General features: G+C 56.0%; 1 protein-coding gene across 1 annotated transcript in view; it reads right to left on the reverse strand.

Annotated features, from left to right (window-relative positions):
• Nucleotides 1-12,835, reverse strand: part of TBCD (tubulin folding cofactor D) — a 148,234-nt gene that overhangs the window by 43,426 nt on the left and 91,973 nt on the right. The window contains exons 20-23 of the mRNA XM_073579958.1: nucleotides 10,600-10,673; nucleotides 10,156-10,273; nucleotides 9,373-9,433; nucleotides 9,013-9,035 (exon numbers count right to left, since the gene is read on the reverse strand). Of these exons, the coding sequence (XP_073436059.1) occupies nucleotides 9,013-9,035; nucleotides 9,373-9,433; nucleotides 10,156-10,273; nucleotides 10,600-10,673 (276 nt within the window). The remainder of the gene's footprint in view (nucleotides 1-9,012; nucleotides 9,036-9,372; nucleotides 9,434-10,155; nucleotides 10,274-10,599; nucleotides 10,674-12,835) is intronic.

Raw genomic sequence — 12,835 nt, forward strand, 5'->3', positions numbered from 1 at the left:
CTATAATTCTTAGTCAGAAAGTGAAAACCGCTAGTTAATATTTAACTCTGGGGCCGAGATATGATCAAATGAAGTTACAGGCCCGAAGCCTGAGGCTGCACCACTGAGAGACTTTGTGATTTTTTTCAGGTACCGGGATCTTGTGTGGACTTGCCCTTGTCGATATCTACAGCTTAGAGCTTAGTTATGTGCGTGGGCACTAATGTCAACTGGACGTCCCCCCACATACTGTGCCAGTTTCATTGAGGTCTCTAAGTAGTGCAGCCTCAGGCTTCGGGCCTGTAACTTCGATCGCTTATATCTCGGCCTAGAAAACAGATGACAAAATACTTTTTTCAGATTGGTAATGTGCACAGAAGGGACTAGTGGAGCGATGTAGTTCTGCCGACTTGGTTACCACCGGCTGAGTTTCTCATGTCAACCATTCCCTGTGAGTCAGGTATTCTCCGTGTGTAATAGGATGAGCGTAGGACAATGAGGAGGACACTGCCTGCACTCCACCCTGACATTAACGAGGACGGCAGAGGAGATTAGGGCTGGCACTGGAGGCAAAAGCAGCCCTTCAGCAACAGAAAACACCACTGTCTGCTGCCGCCATGACGGTTGATGCTTAGTCTGGGCGGGAGGACATAAAACAACAAGTGTAAGCCACAATGTTGTGGAGCAGAGCGACTCCGCATCCCGACTCGTCTAAGATAGGAAATCCCAGTGATCGATGCAGGTTGCTGCCACCAGCCAGGCAATTATCCTACAGCGGCCACTAATGGACAAGTGTGGAATTACATGGAGCAATCACTGGTGCCTTATAAACACGGTCCAGGTCTAGAGTGAGGAGCCGGCTCCGGCACAGCCAATACCCCCCTCCCCCCGGATAGTAAGTGTTGTCTGCCCTAGATCCGTGCCCTCCAGAAGGGGCGGCCATGTTTATGAGCGAGTGCAGAGCATTCAGAGAATTTCCCAGCCCACAGGCAGGTAACAGCGACTTCCTCATAGAAGCCGTGGCTGAAATAACACAGCTGACAGGTGGATGGTGAAGGCGGTCCGCCCCGGGGCACCGCTCAGCCTGGAAGTGGTAGAGCAGCACCTTGCCTGGCATCATCCTCAAACCAATCGTGTTCAGTCATATGTGCCAGTCTCTATACACCGGACCTCCCCCATACAATGCCAGTCTCTATACACCAGACCTCCCCCTCATACAGTGTCAGTCTCTATACACCGGACCTCCCCCTCATACAGTGCCAGTCTCTATACACCGGACCTCCCCCCATACAATGCCAGTCTCTATACACCGGACCTCCCCCCATACAGTGCCAGTCTCTATACACCGGACCTCCCCCTCATACAGTGCCAGTCTCTATACACCGGACCTCCCCCTCATACAGTGCCATTCTCTATTCACCGGACCTCCCCCTCATACAGTGCCAATCTCTATACACCAGACCTCCCCCCATACAGTTCCAGTCTCTATACACCGGACCTCCCCCTCATACAGTGCCAGTCTCTATACACCGGACCTCCCCCCCATATAGTGCCAGTCTCTATACACCGGACCTCCCCCTCATACAGTGCCAATCTCTATACACCAGACCTCCCCCCATACAGTGCCAGTCTCTATACACCGGACCTCCCCCTCATACAGTGCCAGTCTCTATACACCGGACCTCCCCCTCATACAGTGCCAGTCTCTATACACCGGACGTCCCCCTCATACATTGCCAGTCTCTATACACCGGACCTCCCCCCATACAGTGCCAGTCTCTATACACCGGACCTCCCCCTCATACAACGCCAGTCTCTATACACCGAAGCTTCCCCCCCATACAGTGCCAGTCTCTATACATCGGACCTCCCCCTCATACAGTGCCAGTCTCTATACACCGGACCTGCCCCTAATACAGTGCCAGCCTCTATACAGCGGACCTCCCCGTCATAGTGTCAGTCTCTATACACCGTACACCGGACCTCCCCCCATACAGTGCAAGTCTCTATACACCAGACCTCCCCCCATACAATGCCAGTCTCTATACACCGGACCTCCCCCCATACAGTGCCAGTCTCTATACACCAGACATCCCCCCATACAGTGCCAGTCTCTATACACCGGACCTCCCCCCCATACAGTGCCAGTCTCTATACACCGGACCTCCCCTCATACAGTGCCAGTCTCTATACACCGGACCTCCCCCCCATACAGTGCCAGTCTCTATACACCAGACCTCCCCCCCATACAATGCCAGTCTCTATACACCAGACCTCCCCCCATACAATGCCAGTCTCTATACAACGGACCTCCCCCCCATACAGTGCCAATCTCTATACACCAGACCTCCCCCCCATATAGTGCCAGTCTCTATACACCAGACATCCCCCTCATACAGTTCCAGCCTGTATACAGCAGACCTCCCCCCTCATACAGTGCCAGCCTCTATACACCGGACCTCCCCCTCATACAGTGCCAGTATCTATACACCGGACCTCCCCCCATACAGTGCCAGTCTCTATACACCGGACCTCCCCCCCATACAGTGCCAGTCTCTATACACCGGACCTCCCCCCCATACAGTGCCAGTCTCTATACACCAGACCTCCCCCCCATACAGTGCCAGTCTCTATACACCAGACATCCCCCTCATACAGTTCCAACCTGTATACAGCAGACCTCCCCCCTCATACAGTGCCAGTCTCTATACACCAGACATCCCCCTCATACAGTTCCAGCCTCTATACACCGGACCTCCCCCTCATACAGTGCCAGTATCTATACACCGGACCTCCCCCCCCATATAGTGCCAGTCTCTATACACCGGACCTCCCCCCATACAGTGCCAGTCTCTATACACCGGACCTCCCCCCATACAGTGCCAGTCTCTATACACCGGGCAGGGTCCTCTCTCCTCCTGTACCAGTTATGATTTGTATTGTTTAAGATTATTGTACTTGTTTTTATGTATACCCCTCCTTACCTGTAAAGCGCCATGGAATAAATGGCGCTATAACAATAAATAATAATAATAATAATAATAATACTACACCGGACCTGCCCCTCATACAGTGCCAGTCTCTATACACCGGACCTGCCCCTCATACAGTGCCAGCCTCTATACAGCGGACCTCCCCGTCATAGTGTCAGTCTCTATACACCGGACCTCCCCCTCATACAGTGCCAGTCTCTATACACCAAACCTCCCCCCCATACAGTGCCAGTCTCTATACACCGGACCTCCCCCTCATATAGTGCCAGTCTCTATACACCAGACCTCCCCCCCATACAATGCCAGTCTCTATACACCGGACCTCCCCCTCATGCAGTGCCAGTCTCTATACACCAAACCTCCCCCTCATACAGTGCCAGTCTCTATACACCGGACCTCCCCCCATACAGTGCCAGTCTCTATACACCGGACCTCCCCCTCATACAGTGCCAGTCTCTATACACCGGACCTCCCCCTCATACAGTGCCAGTCTCTATACACCAGACCTCCCCCCCATACAATGCCAGTCTCTATACACCAGACCTCCCCCCATACAATGCCAGTCTCTATACACCGGACCTCCCCCCCATACAGTGCCAATCTCTATACACCAGACCTCCCCCCCATATAGTGCCAGTCTCTATACACCAGACATCCCCCTCATACAGTTCCAGCCTGTATACACCAGACATCCCCCTCATACAGTTCCAGCCTGTATACAGCAGACCTCCCCCCTCATACAGTTCCAGCCTCTATACACCGGACCTCCCCCTCATACAGTGCCAGTATCTATACACCGGACCTCCCCCCCCATATAGTGCCAGTCTCTATACACCGGACCTCCCCCCATACAGTGCCAGTCTCTATACACCGGACCTCCCCCCCATACAGTGCCAGTCTCTATACACCGGACCTCCCCCCCATACAGTGCCAGTCTCTATACACCAGACCTCCCCCCCATACAGTGCCAGTCTCTATACACCAGACATCCCCCTCATACAGTTCCAACCTGTATACAGCAGACCTCCCCCCTCATACAGTTCCAGCCTCTATACACCGGACCTCCCCCTCATACAGTGCCAGTATCTATACACCGGACCTCCCCCCCCATATAGTGCCAGTCTCTATACACCGGACCTCCCCCCATACAGTGCCAGTCTCTATACACCGGACCTCCCCCCATACAGTGCCAGTCTCTATACACTGGGCAGGGTCCTCTCTCCTCCTGTACCAGTTATGATTTGTATTGTTTAAGATTATTGTACTTGTTTTTATGTATACCCCTCCTTACCTGTAAAGCGCCATGGAATAAATGGCGCTATAACAATAAATAATAATAATAATAATAATACACCGGACCTGCCCCTCATACAGTGCCAGTCTCTATACACCGGACCTCCCCCTCATACAGTGCCAGTCTCTATACACCGGACCTCCCCCCCATACAGTGCCAGTCTCTATACACCGGACCTCCCCCCCATACAGTGCCAGTCTCTATACACCGGACCTCCCCCCCATACAGTGCCAGTCTCTATACACCGGACCTCCCCCTCATACAGTGCCAGTCTCTATACACCGGACCTCCCCCTCATACAGTGCCAGTCTCTATACACCAAACCTCCCCCCCATACAGTGCCAGTCTCTATACACCGGACCTCCCCCTCATATAGTGCCAGTCTCTATACACCAGACCTCCCCCCCATACAATGCCAGTCTCTATACACCGGACCTCCCCCTCATACAGTGCCAGTCTCTATACACCAAACCTCCCCCCATACTGTGCCAGTCTCTATACACCAGACCTCCCCCCCATACAATGCCAGTCTCTATACACCGGACCTCCCCCCATACAGTGCCAGTCTCTATACACCAGACCTCCCCCCCATACAATGCCAGTCTCTATACACCAGACCTCCCCCCATACAATGCCAGTCTCTATACACCGGACCTCCCCCCCATACAGTGCCAATCTCTATACACCAGACCTCCCCCCCATATAGTGCCAGTCTCTATACACCAGACATCCCCCTCATACAGTTCCAGCCTGTATACAGCAGACCTCCCCCCTCATACAGTGCCAGCCTCTATACACCGGACCTCCCACTCATACAGTGCCAGTATCTATACACTGGACCTCCCCCCCCATATAGTGCCAGTCTCTATACACCGGACCTCCCCCCATACAGTGCCAGTCTCTATACACCAGACATCCCCCTCATACAGTTCCAGCCTGTATACAGCAGACCTCCCCCTCATACAGTGCCAGTATCTATACACCGGACCTCCCCCCCATATAGTGCCAGTCTCTATACACCGGACCTCCCCCCATACAGTGCCAGTCTCTATACACCGGACCTCCCCCCCCATACAGTGCCAGTCTCTATACACCAGACCTCCCCCCCATACAGTGCCAGTCTCTATACACCAGACCTCCCCCCATACAATGCCAGTCTCTATACACCAGACCTCCCCCCATACAATGCCAGTCTCTATACACCGGACCTCCCCCCATACAGTGCCAGTCTCTATACACCAGACCTCCCCCCCATATAGTGCCAGTCTCTATACACCAGACATCCCCCTCATACAGTTCCAGCCTCTATACACCGGACCTCCCCCTCATACAGTGCCAGTATCTATACACCGGACCTCCCCCCCATATAGTGCCAGTCTCTATACACCGGACCTCCCCCCATACAGTGCCAGTCTCTATACACCGGACCTCCCCCCATACAGTGCCAGTCTCTATACACCGGGCAGGGTCCTCTCTCCTCCTGTACCAGTTATGATTTGTATTGTTTAAGATTATTGTACTTGTTTTTATGTATACCCCTCCTTACCTGTAAAGCGCCATGGAATAAATGGCGCTATAACAATAAATAATAATAATAATAATACACCGGACCTCCCCCTCATACAGTGCCAGTCTCTATACACCGGACCTGCCCCTCATACAGTGCCAGCCTCTATACAGCGGACCTCCCCCTCATATAGTGCCAGTCTCTATACACCGGACCTGCCCCCCATACAGTGCCAGTCTCTATACACCGGACCTCCCCCTCATACAGTGCCAGTCTCTATACACCAAACCTCCCCCCCATACAGTGCCAGTCTCTATACACCAGACCTCCCCCCCATACAATGCCAGTCTCTATACACCGGACCTCCCCCCCATACAGTGCCAGTCTCTATACACCAGACCTCCCCCCCATACAATGCCAGTCTCTATACACCAGACCTCCCCATACAATGCCAGTCTCTATACACCGGACCTCCCCCCCATACAGTGCCAATCTCTATACACCAGACCTCCCCCCCATATAGTGCCAGTCTCTATACACCAGACATCCCCCTCATACAGTTCCAGCCTGTATACAGCAGACCTCCCCCCTCATACAGTGCCAGCCTCTATACACCGGACCTCCCCCTCATACAGTGCCAGTCTCTATACTCCTGACCTCCCCCCATACAGTGCCAGTCTCTATACACCGGACCTCCCCCCCCCCATATAGTGCCAGTCTCTATACACCGGACCTCCCCCCATACAGTGCCAGTCTCTATACACCAGACATCCCCCTCATACAGTTCCAGCCTGTATACAGCAGACCTCCCCCCTCACACAGTGCCAGTCTCTAGACACTGGACCTCCCCCCCATATAGTGCCAGTCTCTATACACCGGACCTCCCCCCATACAATGCCAGTCTCTATACACCGGACCTCCCCCCCATACAGTGCCAGTCTCTATACACCAGACCTCCCCCCCATACAGTGCCAGTCTCTATACACCAGACCTCCCCCCATACAATGCCAGTCTCTATACACCGGACCTCCCCCCCATACAGTGCCAGTCTCTATACACCAGACATCCCCCTCATACAGTTCCAGCCTGTATACAGCAGACCTCCCCCCTCATACAGTGCCAGTCTCTATACACCAGACATCCCCCCATACAGTGCCAGTCTCTATACAGCGGACCTCCCCCTCATACAGTGCCAGTCTCTATACACCAGACCTCCCCCTCATACAGTGCCAGTCTCTATACACCAGACCTCCCCCCATACAATGCCAGTCTCTATACACCGGACCTCCCCCTCATACAGTGCCAGTCTCTATACACCGGACCTCCCCCTCATACAGTGCCAGTCTCTATACACCAAACCTCCCCCCCATACAGTGCCAGTCTCTATACACCGGACCTCCCCCTCATACAGTGCCAGTCTCTATACACCAGACCTCCCCCCCATACAATGCCAGTCTCTATACACCGGACCTCCCCCTCATACAGTGCCAGTCTCTATACACCAAACCTCCCCCCCATACAGTGCCAGTCTCTGTACACCAGACCTCCCCCCCATACAGTGCCAGTCTCTGTACACCAGACCTCCCCCCCATACAGTGCCAGTCTCTATACACCGGACCTCCCCCCCATACAGTGCCAGTCTCTATACACCGGACCTCCCCCCCATACAGTGCCAGTCTCTATACACCGGACCTCCCCCCCATATAGTGCCAGTCTCTATACACCGGACCTCCCCCTCATACAGTGCCAGTCTCTATACACCGAACCTCCCCCTCATACAGTGCCAGTCTCTATACAGCGGACCTCCCCGTCATAGTGTCAGTCTCTATACACCGGACCTCCCCCCCATACAGTGCCAGTCTCTATACACCGGGCAGGGTCCTCTCTCCTCCTGTACCAGTTATGATTTGTATTGTTTAAGATTATTGTACTTGTTTTTATGCATACCCCTCCTTACCTGTAAAGCGCCATGGAATAAATGGCGCTATAACAATAAATAATAATAATAATAATACACCGGACCTGCCCCTCATACAGTGCCAGTCTCTATACACCGGACCTGCCCCTCATACAGTGCCAGCCTCTATACAGCGGACCTCCCCCCATACAATGCCAGTCTCTACACACCGGACCTCCCCCCCATACAGTGCCAGTCTCTATACACCGGACCTCCCCCCACATACAGTGCCAGTCTCTATACACCGGACCTCCCCCCACATACAGTGCCAGTCTCTATACACCAGACCTCCCCCCATACAGTGCCAGTCTCTACACACCAAACCTCCCCCCATACAATGCCAGTCTCTACACACCAAACCTCCTCCCATACAGTGCCAGTCTCTATACACCGGACCTCCCCCCCATACAGTGCCAGTCTCTACACACCGGACCTCCCCCTCATACAGTGCCAGTCTCTATACACCGGACCTCCCCCCCATATAGTGCCAGTCTCTATACACCAGACCTCCCCCCCCATATAGTGCCAGTCTCTATACACCGGACCTCCCCCCCATATAGTGCCAGTCTCTATACACCGGACCTCCCCCCCATACAGTGCCAGTCTCTATACACCAGACCTCCCCCCCATACAGTGCCAGTCTCTATACACCAGACCTCCCCCCCATATAGTGCCAGTCTCTATACACCGGACCTCCCCTCCATACAGTGCCAGTCTCTATACACCGGACCTCCCCCCCATATAGTGCCAGTCTCTACACACCGAACCTCCCCCCATACAGTGCCAGTCTCTATACACCGGACCTCCCCCCCATACAGTGCCAGTCTCTATACACCAGACCTCCCCCCATACAGTGCCAGTCTCTACACACCAAACCTCCCCCCATACAATGCCAGTCTCTACACACCAAACCTCCCCCCATACAGTGCCAGTCTCTATACACCGGACCTCCCCCTCATACAGTGCCAGTCTCTATACACCGGACCTCCCCCCCATACAGTGCCAGTCTCTATACACCGGACCTCCCCCCCATACAGTGCCAGTCTCTATACACCGGACCTCCCCCCCATACAGTGCCAGTCTCTACACACCGGACCTCCCCCCCATACAGTGCCAGTCTCTACACACCGGACCTCCCCCTCATACAGTGCCAGTCTCTATACACCAGACATCCCTCCTCAATCACGTTCCCCTTCTTCATCCCTCAGTCTCAGACCCGCGGCCTCCCCGATGTGGACGGCAGGAGTAGTAGTAGTGACCATGTTGGCATTGATGCGCTCACCTGTACAGCTGTCGCTCTTGGAGCTGAAATGCAAGGAGACATAGACGTCAGCGATCAAACGCAACACCTCGTTACTGTCTACGAGGGATCAGTGGGAGATGCCTCACATATCGGGGCAGAGTGGACAATGGCCGCAGCCATGGATCTCTTTTCTCCCAGAGAAAGACCCCAGCGTCTGACACACAGCTCCAAACCCTCTGCACAGACACAGCATGAGATGTGAGAATCCTCGTTACCTTCAGTCTCCACTAGAGGGCGCTCACACTATACAGTTATAATGGAGGAATATGTGCAGAGTGCATGCAGTAACTCATCAGCTCCTCGTAGTGGTGGCTGCGTGTACTGCAAGTATCTACTCACCGATCCATGTATGGACATCAACCCCGATATCACATCGCTGCGTAGATAATCCGCCACCAACCTGCAAGAGTAATGGCCGTATGTACACAGTGACAGCAGAATCGTGAGCGCAGCTCCGGAGTGTAATACAGCAACAGTAATATATGTACACAGTGACAGCAGAATAGTGATCGCAGCTCCGGAGTATAATACAGTAACAGTAATATATGTACTCAGAGACAGCAGAATAGTGAGTGCAGCTCCGGAGTGTAATACAGGATCAGTAATATATGTACACAGGGACAGCAGAATCGTGAGCGCAGCTCAGGAGTGTAATACAGGATCAGTAATATATGTACACAGGGACAGCAGAATCGTGAGTGCAGCTCTGGAGTATACAGTAATAGAGCAACAGTAATATATGTGCACAATGACAGCAGAATAGTGAGCGCAGCTCTGTGGTATAATACAGGATGTACTTCATGGTGACCTAAAGGGACTGCTTGGTGCATAAGTAAAATTTCCTGGAAGGTTTTATGATGATACAATCATCCGTCCTCCTCGGCTCGGCCCTGAGGATCTAGTGCAGGCTGCTCCGGTTGTCGTCACCAGGACAAGAATTGATGACGGCCTCAGAGTCGGTGACAGGAGATCGGGACGCCATCACTCCGGCCGGCACCTGACATTATTCTGCACTATCCCTCCTCCTGCACGTTGTGGGGTTGGGCGCATATGTCGCTTGTGAAGCGTTAGTGCGCCCCCCAGGACGGATGGAATAAAGATAATTACTGCAGATTCTCCTACCTGTCTTTCTGGACGGCCAGCTTGTATAGGGCATGGGTGATTTCTGCACAAGCCAAGATGGCCCCATGGCGGGTGTGCAGGTCTGTGCCGGTGGTCAGCGGCAGGAGTCTGGGTAGGACTGCAAAACATCATATCTCATCACGTCAGCTGGGATGGTGTCAGAGGGCAGGCTCCGAGCAAGCGCGGACCTCGGGGAGCAGGCTCCGAGCAAGCGCGGACCTCGGCGGGCAGGCTCCGAGCAAGCGCGGACCTCGGCGGGCAGGCTCCGAGCAAGCGCGGACCTCGGCGGGCAGGCTCCGAGCAAGCGCGGACCTCGGCGGGCAGGCTCCGAGCAAGCGCTGACCTCGGCGGGCAGGCTCCGAGCAAGCGCTGACCTCGGCGGGCAGGCTCCGAGCAAGGGGGCAGGCTCTCAGCTCCGAGCAATATGGTACAAGTGTATCTTACCAGACGTGGTCATGTACTCCGGGGCAACCGGCGTCAGGTTGTGCAAAGCTTTGGTAGACAGCTCCCGGATCACTCTGAAAGGAGACACAGCGAGCGTTACCGTCCATGTAACGTCATTGAGGAGAACCGGGTGACAACCTCGGCAGCAGCGGTGGCCGTACTGGTTGTCAGCTGGCTCTACCCCTAACCAGGACAATGTGGGATTTACTGCAGTTTCTGCAGATCAGGGACACAATGGTCTCTTTGATGTTGGATCTAGAAGATGACAGACGTGGTGACGGTGAAGAAAGCGTCTGGACGTGGAGACAATAGAGAGAGGGAAGCGGCAGATTACTGGAGGGATGACACGAACAGCACTCGCCGGGCGGCAGGCTTTACGGGGTATCGTCCTTTAGTGACTCCTCACACAGGGTTCAGGCGACACCGAGCTCAGGGCCGGACCCACCATGGAGGGGTCCCAGACCTCACGCAGGCTGACAGGGTGGCCCTGCCGGGCCCCACAGGCTGACAGGGTGACCCGGCCGGGCCCCGCAGGCTGACAGGGTGGCCTGGCCGTGCCCCGCAGACTGACAGTGTGGCCCGGCCGTGCCCCACGGGCGCCTTTGTGTGGCCACATATTGTGCATTGTGTGGAGCGTGTTGCTGGTGGCGGTGATATTCTTCACCACTCAGTTTTCTGCTCCACCTGTTTGTCTGGTTCGTGCTGACACATATGCAGGCGAGTGGCTGCGGGATGTGATGCAGCCCCTGGAGGATGGCTGCAGCTCTGGTGACAATAGGCGTCATTCCAGAGAGCTACAACAGGGGGCGATCAGGTATATGGATATCGTCACAGAGGCTGCCTGCACTGACACACTGGAACAAAGTGTCAGCACAGGAGCAGGACAGCTGCATGTGGATATACCTCTGCCGACTGACTGTCACAGGTGGATGTGCCCCCGCCGGCCACCTCTGACTGTCCCGGGTGGCTGTACCCCCGCTGGCCGCCTCTGACTGTCGCGGGTGGATGTGCCCCCCGCTGGCCGCCTCTGACTGTCGCGGGTGGATGTGCCCCCCGCTGGCCGCCTCTGACTGTCGCAGGTGGATGTGCCCCCCGCTGGCCGCCTCTGACTGTCGCGGGTGGATGTGACCCCGCTGGCCGCCTCTGACTGTCGCGGGTGGATGTGCCCCCCGCTGGCCGCCTCTGACTGTCGCGGGTGGATGTGTCCCCCGCTGGCTGCCTCTGACTGTCCCGGGTGGATGTGCCCCCCGCTGGCCGCCTGACTGTCGCAGGTGGATGTGCCCCCCGCTGGCCGCCTCTGACTGTCGCAGGTGGATGTGCCCCCCGCTGGCCGCCTCTGACTGTCCCGGGTGGATGTGCCCCCGCTGGCCGCCTCTGACTGTCGCAGGTGGATGTGCCCCCCGCTGGCCGCCTCTGACTGTCCCGGGTGGATGTGCCCCCGCTGGCCGCCTCTGACTGTCGCAGGTGGATGTGCCCCCGCTGGCCGCCTCTGACTGTCGCAGGTGGATGTGCCCCCGCTGGCCGCCTCTGACTGTCGCAGGTGGATGTGCCCCCGCTGGCCGCCTCTGACTGTCGCAGGTGGATGTGCCCCCGCTGGCCGCCTCTGACTGTCGCAGGTGGATGTGCCCCCGCTGGCCGCCTCTGACTGTCGCAGGTGGATGTGCCCCCGCTGGCCGCCTCTGACTGTCGCAGGTGGATATGCCCCCGCTGGCCGCCTCTGACTGTCGCAGGTGGATGTGCCCCCGCTGGCCGCCTCTGACTGTCGCAGGTGGATGTGCCCCCGCTGGCCGCCTCTGACTGTCGCAGGTGGATGTGCCCCCGCTGGCCGCCTCTGACTGTCGCAGGTGGATGTGCCCCCGCTGGCCGCCTCTGACTGTCGCAGGTGGATGTGCCCCCGCTGGCCGCCTCTGACTGTCCCGAGTGGATGTGCCCCCGCCGGCTCTGACTACAGAGGAGGCAGCGAGTTACTGTAAACAGTCAGTGTGTGCACATAACACGGGGCCCGGGGCAGAGCGGCCGCCCGCGGGCAGGGATCTTGCAGCCGCCAGATCATGCTGGCACATGGGGGGGGGGGGGGGGGGGGGGAACGGACTCCTGAGCAGCGGAGGATCCCGCAAGTTGTCACAATAAACAGGGCGACCTGTCAGCACACGCTGGGGCCTCGCTGCCTCCACATGGGGGATCTAGGTCAGTATGATTCCAATAATCCAGCACTGCGCTGGATCTGACACACGGC

Source organism: Dendrobates tinctorius, unplaced genomic scaffold (assembly GCF_039654945.1).
Source record: "Dendrobates tinctorius isolate UK_male_01 unplaced genomic scaffold, ASM3965494v1 ptg000063l, whole genome shotgun sequence".
NCBI lineage: Eukaryota > Metazoa > Chordata > Amphibia > Anura > Dendrobatidae > Dendrobates > Dendrobates tinctorius.